At 37.2% G+C, this 10,936-nt stretch overlaps 1 protein-coding gene across 1 annotated transcript; it reads left to right on the top strand.

The window, feature by feature from the left end:
• The first annotated feature begins 3,468 nt into the window (after window positions 1-3,468).
• Window positions 3,469-8,824, top strand: LOC108376289 (uncharacterized). The gene is made up of 9 exons (XM_017632487.1): window positions 3,469-4,519; window positions 4,587-4,825; window positions 6,004-6,227; window positions 6,308-6,564; window positions 6,629-7,001; window positions 7,083-7,251; window positions 7,335-7,528; window positions 7,593-8,055; window positions 8,114-8,824. Exons 1-9 carry the CDS (start codon window positions 3,469-3,471, stop codon window positions 8,594-8,596), a joined length of 3,453 nt encoding a protein of 1,150 aa, XP_017487976.1. The 3' UTR covers window positions 8,597-8,824.
• The last annotated feature ends 2,112 nt before the right edge of the window (window positions 8,825-10,936 follow it).

Genomic DNA, 10,936 nt, shown 5'->3' with positions numbered 1-10,936 from the left:
ATTTTCGAAGTCAATTAAATTGGACAAAATAAATGAAATTTTACAGTATGGGTACACTCAGAAAAAAGCATTTCCTTAAATCAAGAAAACAGAATCCTCATTTTCGAGTTACTGTTTTTTCCTTAATATTACGAAAAATTTATTCAATTTCAGAAATTTTTTCTTAATTTAAAAATAGGGCATCATTAATTTGAGGAAGTAAATTTACTCAAGTAATAATTTCATCAATATAAGTCATAACCTCTTAAATAATTTTGAATTTTTTCAGTGCTGTTAAGACAAAGTAATTGCTTTCCTGTCAAATGTCGGCTGTGGCGTCGGTTGAGACTACTGCTTTAGATTCTGAGATCGCAGGTTCGAATCCGGTTAGAGGTGGTTAGAATAAGGTAAGTCAATTATTTCAATTTAAATATAAATTACAAATTGTAAAATTAATTTCATATACGGAAAAACCTATATATACTCAAATAACATAAAAAATAAATTAGATAATTTTTTTTTTAAATACAATTTAAAAATTTTACAATAAAAAAAATAAAAAAATAATTCCTGCTCTGGGACTCGAACTGCATCTTGCTAGCACCCAGACTTGTTGTCGCCATTGCCACCTATTCCTTTCACGAGGGATGAAATGGCAAGTAAATTTTTCCTAAAAACTAAGGAATTGTGTTTTCCTTAAACTGAGTCAAATCGTTTACTCAAATTAAGGCAGCCATGTCATTGGAGCCATTTCAAGGTAATATTTCCTTAGAATAATATACTTTTTTCCTAGAATCAATGAATTTTTTTTCTGAGTGCACTTTTAGAAATATAATACAAAGGATATACTTAAGAATTACTCACATAAGTGTAAATATTTTCAGCTCTCCAATTTTTTCGGGTGATTTTTCCATTGCTCGATATATTTCGCAAAAGAAGCTGAGAAGCGAAAAATCAGAAATCAAAAACTAGATATGTATATTCATATATACGCAGAAGTCGCGCGAAAGGATCCAATTATATGTTCGTGAAACTACATGAAATTCTCTAAAACAGGCGTCTAATTTCAAAACCTGAAGAACCGGTACTCACATTTTTTTGCTCATAATCTTTAGGCATATACATATGCACATTAGAGTGGTCCAAAAAAATTAAGTTGGAATTTTAATTCCGGCACCCCCTAGGATTGTTCTATATCGAAAAAAAGATACCCCTATTTTTTTATTTTTAAATCAAAAAATATTTAGGGGGTGCTCAAAGCGCTCAAAGTTTTCCATGTATTTTATATGGTGAAAAAACCATTTTTCGTAGAAATGGTATAAAACTCTTAAAAATCAATATTTTTCAATCGGAAAACTGTGGTTCTCTTCAGGAGACTTCCAGTATTAATATCCAATTGTTTATTTAACCATTTTTTATGATTAAAGATTTTTCCATTGCATTTTCTAGGGGTTTTGGAGGCCCTATAAAATATAGTTACTATGAAAAAATGGTTAAAGAGACAATTGCGTATTATTACTGGGAATCTCCTGAAGATAAGAAAAGTTTTCCGATCGAAAACTGTTGATTTTCAAGAATTCTACACTATTTCTACGAAAAATTGTTTTTCCCCCATATAAAATACATGGAAAACTTTGAGAGCTTTTTTCGATATAGAACAATCCTAGGGGGTGCCGGCATTAAAAATCCGACCTTATTTTTTTTACATACATTTTTGGACCACTTTAATGCACATACATTTCCTAGTAAGAGAGCGGGGTGAGTAAATGCTGTCAAATTTTGTATTTATGACTTAGTTTTCATTTCCACCAGCCTCCATATAATGCAAACACTATGCGGCACGGTGAGTGGAAACCCATCTTGACGTTAAAATTTGTGACTCGTCAGCAGGAATGAAAAGTGTGGGAGTGGATTTTAGTGCATAGATGTCGAGGTTTCTGGCCGTGAAGAAACTGAAAATATCGGTGAGGTAGTCACTGATTTTCCCGCATAGGCTGTGGATATTTCGCCCGCTGCCATGATCGTACAATCATCAGCGGAGCTCACAAGCCAGTGTCGAGGAGAGTACGCCGCGTTGATGTACACCCTGCTTAAATCTTAGCGGCTTGGACTTGTCGATGTGAAACTCAACACATGATGATTGACGACCACCAGTGTGCAAACTTAATCTATTTTATATGCGGTAGAATTGAGAAAAAGATGCGCTAGATTCGAGTAAAATGCGGTAGACTTTAATTTATTCTACAAAACAATATGCATATGTATGTATGTGTGCCCGTCATATAAAGTAACCTAAGTGATGTTAGGTCATTTTCCCTTTAAAGCGATATTTCATAGGGTTCCAAAATAATATTTTAACCATTTACTAGCCATAAGTGTAGTTCAAGATGTCATCTTAATAGAAACCTCATAAAAATATAAAGGGAAACTTAATATTTTTTAATTCAAAGTCAAACCTTCTAAATTCATTATTTTAATTCGCTACTTTAATTGACGGGAATAGATACATATGTACATTAAAGTGGTCCTTAAATGTAGGAAGCAAATTTTTACATCAGATTTCCTAAGCCTCGTTGTCTCGTTTAGCAGAATCTTCCTAATAAATTCTGTAGTAGAATTTCTAATGAAAAAAATTAACGTTATTAGCTTTTAGTGGCATCAAGTTCGTCGTATTAGTCTTTCGATTTTGTTTAAGGCAGCAGCAACACTACATACATATCAGCTTCCTACTTCCTTCCTGTGCATAAAGAAAATTCGTTATAAAAAAGCAACAGGAAGCAAAGAGCTTTCCCTCTTAAATTCATTTCTCTTTATCTACGAAAATAAATAAGAAATGTTCTCTTTTGTGGCGGTACACGTGTACACCTTCTGCTCAGCCCAATTGTAAACAAATTATTAGCGCATAAATAAATTAGGCGTTCGCTCTGAAGCCCAAAAACCAGCGAGTTAAACATACATATAAGTAAATTTCAAAAATGCGTTTTTCACGCTGAGTGCTGTGGTGGTGTTCAGTCTCTTTTGAGATTTCGAATCGAACGCTTCGTAGTCATCAGCAAAAGTGGGCGCGCCGATACCGACGTCGAGGCCTTTACTATATAAACTGACAGTGTTTGTGCATATTTTTAGAAAATTTTGTCAGCAAATGAAATAACATAAATAAACTGCCTTTGTTCCTGGGCTGTAATAAAAACGGTTTTTGGCTAATTTTAAGTGGCAAAGTACAAGGATTTTGATTTGAAATCGCAACAGTGCTTTTTACGAACTTTTAAGTTGGTGATTTCAGTACATAATTGGAGCGCAACGAACCTTTGGAATTTTATTCTACACTTACGCACATACATGCATACATACTCATGTGTACCACATGCATTCATTTAAATTTACACTTGCAAGTACATACCTACCTAGATACATATAAATGATAAGCGCAGCAAATTTGGCAAATGTTTTGAGTTAAATGTACCATTAAGTGATACATATTAAACTAATATGACTGATCGCCGCCGAGATATTGCTCGTAGTCCAGTAGGGCCACCTTTCAACACAGCAATGTTCAATTTAAAAAAGCTATTGCTTTGTGCTCTTTTGGTATTCTTCGTCTTCCCGCATACCACCTATGAGTTTTTACAATTCAATGGGGCGGCTAAGGGTGGTGTTGGTGTTGGGCACGTCGCCGATGCCATCAAACCAATAGCAACAAAGCGCCCATTCGAGAAGAAATTCAAATTTCATAAAATAGAACGCGTATACATTGGCGATGAGGAGGAGAAAAATGACGACGACGACGACGACAGCGAAAATGATGGAGATGACAAAAACGATGATGTTCACAACGGTGACAGAAAACCAGACGATGACGCTAGCCGACAAATGGACGCTATCGAAGAAGCGGCAGAGTCGGAAGAGCTGCCGTTCAAACGTGCACGCGTGGCTCACAAAGAGCGACGCGCTACCACCACCTCCACGCCGATGAATGAGAAAAAACGTTCAACTACTAAGAAACAGAACAAAATAGCAGACGATGAAAGCAACCAAAGCGAAGAGTCGAAAACGTTCTTTGGCTCATTATTTGGAAATCTCTTTGGTGGTGGAAGTGGTGACCGAGGCGATGCCGATCCGCAGCCGAGGTCGACGAGTGAAGAAGATAGGTCTGCTGAGAAGAAAGTACCATCAAACGGCATTATTGACTGGTTGAAATGGTTGAGTGAGCGAAATGAACGCACTGAGCGACAGGAAGCCATTGAACCGGATGATACTGAGTCTTGGCACTCCTACCTCAATCGTTGGCCATTCAACAGTTTCTTTCCCATTAGCAAGACGGCAAAGCCAATACGCCGTCAAACTAAAGAACCCGCTTCCCCGCAGAACGGCAATTCAGATGAGGCGACCACCACAATGTCTCAGGAAAATTTCGAAAGCATATTACATACACTACCTAGCTTTGTGGTGAATCCAGACCATGTTACCAACACCGAATGCAGACAACAATTGCAGATATTTCATCGACAGCTGCGTGGCAATAAGTTTTGGACGCTACAGAGTGCGTGAACCCAAACACATTTATGCCATTTATTTAGATCTTAAATTATTTATTCTTAAATTTCTAGTGTTGGACGCCACGGGAAAAATTAGTGCAGGTTTGTTGCGTGGCAATATCAACCAATTCGGAGACTTCGATCAATGCATGCAGGTGAAAGCTAGGGTGAAGGTAACACCGGAAATTCCGGTTCGCATTCGCGGGAAATATTGTCTGGCACACATTGAAATGCAAACTTCAACAAAGGAGCTGAGGGCACCTTTACATTATGCGCAGGGGCGCGCACTCTGGAGAAGTCATTTTGGAAATGTGAGCAAATATTTTATATACACACAACTGTATGAGTGGTGGTATTTAACATTTGAGGAAATTATATAATATCGAAAAACTACACTAACCTTTAACCTAAGTTTTACGCCACCTCCGAACAGCAAATGGTTTTTATGAAAAGGTTTTCCAAGGCCTGCTGAGGCGACCGCTGTTAGAAAAACGTTTTCTAATTTAGATGTTGCGCCTACTAGCGATCTAATCCTGGTACTACGGAGTAGTATGCACCTCTAGCCACTCAGCCACAGCGGGTTATCTAAGATCTTCGATAAATTTTCATATAGCCATGGACTATTCCACGGGACAGCACTGGGCTGATCTTTTGGTCCGTAAGGTGCATATAGTATTAGAGGCCATATTATCCAAGCGTTTTCCTCTTCTTGCAAACTCGACATCAAATAGCATAATGGTTTTTGGTATTTCGTGGACGTCTCCGGAGACCTTCCTAGTTTAGGGGAAACCCCGACAGTGGTTAACTTCCAGTTGGGTTTAACGGGGTGCCTTTAAAGCTGGACATCTGCTAGGTATGTCAGAGAGAAGATTTTCGCCCGCTACATTAAAAGAACGTTTCTGTGGAGTCGCAAGAGGCAACTGAAACTCTTCCTTTAGCTGGCGATAGAACTGCGATGACAGTATTCACGGGATGAAAGTTCAAAAGGTGGTGACAGTCTCTGGGTGTATGCCGCTCAAGTCCTCTCTGTAGACTGTTTGATCCATAGGTTTTTTTTGTTTAATGTTTGTATGTGTGGACCTTGTGAATAAGACCATAAGACATCGTTTAATGCTAGCTTGTCCGTCTTTTGTTAGTGAGGGAGAAGGTGAAGAAACAAGTAAGAACGGTTTACTTTTGAGCGCAAATCTTCTATTTCAATACCGAACACTGTTTTAGACCCATCGTCAAATTTCTCATTTCGTCTTTATACCTACTTATGTATTTATGTTCGACAATATAGTCTGTAACCCCCAAGTATTCTTCAAGAGTAAAGTTAGCTTAACAAAACTTTGTATTAGGACTAGAACCGTTATTGCATTTCAAAATCCTACAATTCAACAAATGTCGAAGAAGGCTCTCCACGAAGTTCTTTTTAAACAACAACAACCAAAAAGGAAATTCTTTTTAAAACTTAATTGAAATATTTTGATCATTTGTTTCCAACCAGCCCAGTCATTTCGCTCCGCGCTACGACATCGCCAACTGGGGCGTTTGCATACCAAATCTCTGCAGCAGTGAGGTAGTACAACAAATGGTCGAATCGAATCTGCGTGCTTACAATGCGACAGGTATAGAATTTCATGTGGAAGTCGATGACAATGATTGCTACACCCGATCAAATGTTAAGCTCATGAAACTCATTAAAAAGGATCGCAATTTCGCCCTGACAATGTATGGAACAGTTTTCACGTTTATAAGTGGACCTTAAAGATCTTAATAAAGTTTCTCTTTCATACACACATCATATGTAGATTCAGTATTGGTGGACTTGTGGTACTATGCGTTGGTTCATTGCTCAATAAATACCAGTCGAAAATAAAAGTCTGGGTACTTAGTAAATTCAAGAAGACTAAAACAGACTCAAACGGTGAAAGCGAAGGAAACGAAAGTACAGTTGAGACGATTACTGATTCAACGGAAATCGAGAACGCAGCGGAAGATGGCATAGCTAGGGAAACAACACTGGAAACTGATAGTGGAGACGGGAAGCCTGAACCATCCTATAGTGGTTAGTTTACGTTTTATACATATATTTATAGCATTGCCTTACGTATTTACCCATACATATACAGTATTTCAGTCTCTCATTGCCATGCTTCGGGACACCGTCAGTACTTTCTCACCACAACGCACAGTTTCTGTATTGCTTGGCAGCGACTCTTCGGAAACGCAATTCCCGATCTTCAATGTGCTCAAACTGGGCGCCACATTCGCCCTCTATGTCAGCCTCAAATACATTATGATTGGACATCTTCCCATCATCAATCGGGATATTATGGTTCGGGCGTTGGAAAAACCACAGAGCATCCTGTTCCGCACACCAATGGTTTACATGGATATGCTTTTGATGGTAAGCGGCTTCTTGATTGCTTATCAACTGGCTGAAGAAATGGAGCAAAAATCGCATATTCAGCTGTTAAAGCGCATGGCATTAAAGATAACAAGGTACGCAGGCACTTTTAGATTACCCCTAGCTTGGTCCGTCCAATTAACAACGCATCCTCGATCTCTTCGCCGTATTCTTAGATACCTACCTACTTTATATGCGGTGTTGTTGTTCCAAACATATATTCTTCCACTGCTTGGCTCCGGACCGCTCTGGACGAATTTGATCGGCCAAAATACGCGTTTGTGCGAGCAACAGTTGTGGCGAAACTTTTTTAGCGTTCAGAATGCAATTGAATTTGAGGAGACTGTGAGTAAAAATGTATTCCCCAATTCCATAGGGTCTGGTGTATTATAAAAAAACACACACACACACTTGTCTAATGTTTGTAGTGTTCGCCTATGTCCATACAATTGGCTCTTGAAGTGCAGCTCTATATACTGGGACCGTTGATCGTGTGGCTCTACTACACCGATGCAGATGCTGCATTCTTCATCTATGGTGCTCTGCATGCGATGTCTGTGGCAGCGCGTTACTCTCGCACACAACGCGAATACCTATCGACGACCTTGTTCCATGGCATGAAGTGAGTTCTCCTGGACATGAAATTTTTTCACAAATAGTATGCCTCTGATTTTTTCATTTCACAGCGTCAGCAAATTCTACCGCACGGCCAATTTGCTCGTCTCTTCACCGATAAGTCGCGCAACCCCCTACCTTTTTGGTATCGGCACTGGTCTGCTACATCGCTCTCAAGCCGGTGTGCTGGAGATCGCCAGCGAACTCATACCCGTTGGCTGGTTGTGCGCCTCATTGGGATTATTCTGGTGCTTCTGGTCACCCTCGGCGAGCATGCGCACCGATTTCGTTTATACAGCTGGCGATGCGGCATCTTATGCCGCTTGGTGTCCGCTAATACTCAGCTTATCTGTAGCTTGGTGTATTTTTATGTTTCCAAGGGGTGAAAAGTCCGTGCTGCATCTTCTTACCACAATGAGACCTGTGCTCTTCCTTTCACGCATAACGTTCCCCATACAGTTGATGACTTACGTGGTGGTATTGTACAACACTGCTGGTGTAAGTGAGCCACACAAATATCATCTAGGTGACTTGGTAAGTTCAGGAGCCTTCATTAAATTACGAAAAGACGTTTAACATAAAAATTTTACAGGTTAATTTTAATGAGGTCGCAGTAATTCTGATCAGTGGGCTAGCACTGGCTTTTCTAATCGATGTGCCTGCCCAACATATTCGCAAGGTTGTAATAAATCGTATATTTGTAGAACGTACGGCGCGCGAATATGAACAGGAAACCGAACCCGGCACGGGCGCTGAGGCCTCTGAACCTGAAGCTGAAGCGGATAACGAAGAGCAAATTGATCAAGCTAAAGATGACGTGGGAGATGACGACCCTGAAGTTAGCACGGAAGAGTTGGAAAAGAACAACAAAGTTGAAGTGGCTGATGAAGAGGAGAATAAGAACGAGGATGAAGAGGAAGAGGAAGAGGAGGAGGAAGAGGAGGAGGAGGAAAATACTGCAGATAAAGAAAGTGAGATATCTGAGAATGATGAAATTAAAAAACGACCAGAAAATGATAAAGAAGAAAATGTACCAAGCTATACACGAAGAAGACGACGAATAAGCGATGATTAGACAGAATGGAGAATGTGTTGATAGATGCTATTTCAGTAGAAACAAAAGACAACAATGGAAAAATCATTAGAGATAAGGCATACGATACAATAAAAAGAAACAAAATGGTGGTCAGAATAAAATGGGGCCCGTTACAAAAATTACATCGTTAGGGCGCAAGACCGAATGCATGTAGACTAAAATTTGATAAAGGCAATCCACACTTACATAGATACTCGTATGTATAGACGCAGGACTATTTTTGAACAAACATTCGTTGGATTGGTGTTCTTTAAAAACTCGAAGCGTAATTATTTTGGATTTTTTTTTTTTTTTTGTGATCCAGCCCATTATTGAAAGATGAGATGATAAGTCAAAACAATTGGTAATACGAACCCAAAAACGAACCCGAATTTTATTAAATTTACTTTCTTACATACATACTATGTATATATTTATTTTCGTAAAAATTTACTTACATTTTTTATATTTTTTTTAATCTTAATTAAGAATACACGAGCACATATTCAATTCATTCATTGAAATCTAACCTAGCGAAACTAGTGTTTTTTATACAACGATTCTTTTTGGATAACATACAGCTCCTCCCTGACAATTTTTGTAACAACAAGATCAGAGACTATGTATGACTTATAGTGCGGCAAGTTTTATTACTTCCTAGTTGTATAGTTATTTGTCTAGACAACTATGAAAAATTTATACTTTTACAATTTATTCCTGTACCCATATGCATCAATAAATATGTATTTATTAGGGCTGTGCGATTAATTGATTATTCAAAATTTTAATTAATCATAAAGTAAATAACTCAATTATTCGATTAATTGGAAATTGTGATTACTCAAAAGTTCAATTACTCGAGTAACCAAGATTTTAATTAACCAAAAACAAAAATATATGAGTAATTTGCTTTATGATTAATCAACATTATGAGTAAAATGAGTAATCAACATTTCAAAGTACTGTTTACATATAAAGCAGTTGAAGTTCCTTGATACGTTGAGCACAATGTTTCTGTTTTCAAAAAATAATTTTTTCATGTACAGAATGTAAGAAAGAAAATAAGCATTTTCAAAAGCAAACTCATTTAACGAGCAAAATTAATTTTTTTGAGTAATCAAAATCTTGATTAATCGAGTAATCGATTAACCGGAAAACTGAGTAACCACCTTGGTCGAGTAATCGAATAATCGCACAGCCCTAGTATTTATGTACAAATGTACATATGAATATTTCTCATGTGTGTTTGTATAAAATCCTAAAAATCAAAATTAAACGCTATGTAATCATCACAAAATATTATATGTATGTCATAAAATACATAGTAAGAGTATCTATCATACTTACTTAGAACTATGTACTATAAAATATTTATAAAAAAAAAAAAATTGAGTAGAAAACCATTTATTTTTGTATTTAGAGTATTTAACTACTTCGTTACGCCACCTGCTCCTCTGACGTGCTAGGACTTCGATTTTCCGTGGACGATGTGCGTTTCTCAGGACGTCCCGCTTTCCGCAACAATATCCGCTCCAAGGCATGTATGGGCGATTCAAAAAGTAGGCAAAGCACAAAGGCTAAAACGAATGTGTCTATCGTGTGACTAAACATGTCGTTCTCCTAAAAGATAAATACAAATTATTTAGCTAATTTGATCTTTACACATGATGCAAATAGCATGGATCTACATACTTATGTACATATGTATGTATATTCCTACATACATATGTAAGTAAATAATACAGCTTTTCCGAAATTTAAAAAAAAAACAACTCAGTTTACGGTCTGTGCCAAGTTGGTCGCTTAAGTCGTTAAATGGAATTTATTTTCCAAAAAAGCCAAAATCAAATGAAACATTAATATCGTGCCGGATCACAGTGGTTTGAAACTGGAAAATTGAGTTCAAAACAACTAATACAATTTAGAAGAGATTCTTCGGGCCCGATTTTTGAAATATTGTAGCAATTTCGAAGAAAATCGATTCCTTTGAATGAATGTTACATAATAAAAACTAGTTGAAAAAAATCATAGGGTTCGCAAAACGAAAAATATTGCACAAGAAAAATTTGAAATATTATAGAAAAAGTTTCTCCGAAATTTAAAATTAAAAAAAAAAATTATTTTAAAAATTTGAACTTTTGGTGACCATTTGTTGAAACTCTGAATTTTCACGAAGTTTATAGAAAGTTTTCAACATTGATTTACTTGATTTTTGTTATTGAATAAGCTATATTTGAAATAAAAATGAACGAAAAAGATTTTTGTACCTACATATGTATATTGGAAGACGTTTTTGAAGATCGTGAAAGAAAACTAAACAACGAATACTTCTGGAGTAAC

This window comes from Rhagoletis zephyria, unplaced genomic scaffold (assembly GCF_001687245.7).
Source record: "Rhagoletis zephyria isolate East Lansing unplaced genomic scaffold, Rhagoletis_zephyria_1.1 Rzeph_scaffold_10202, whole genome shotgun sequence".
Lineage (NCBI taxonomy): Eukaryota > Metazoa > Arthropoda > Insecta > Diptera > Tephritidae > Rhagoletis > Rhagoletis zephyria.
This window is presented reverse-complemented; position numbering and strand designations above follow the sequence as displayed.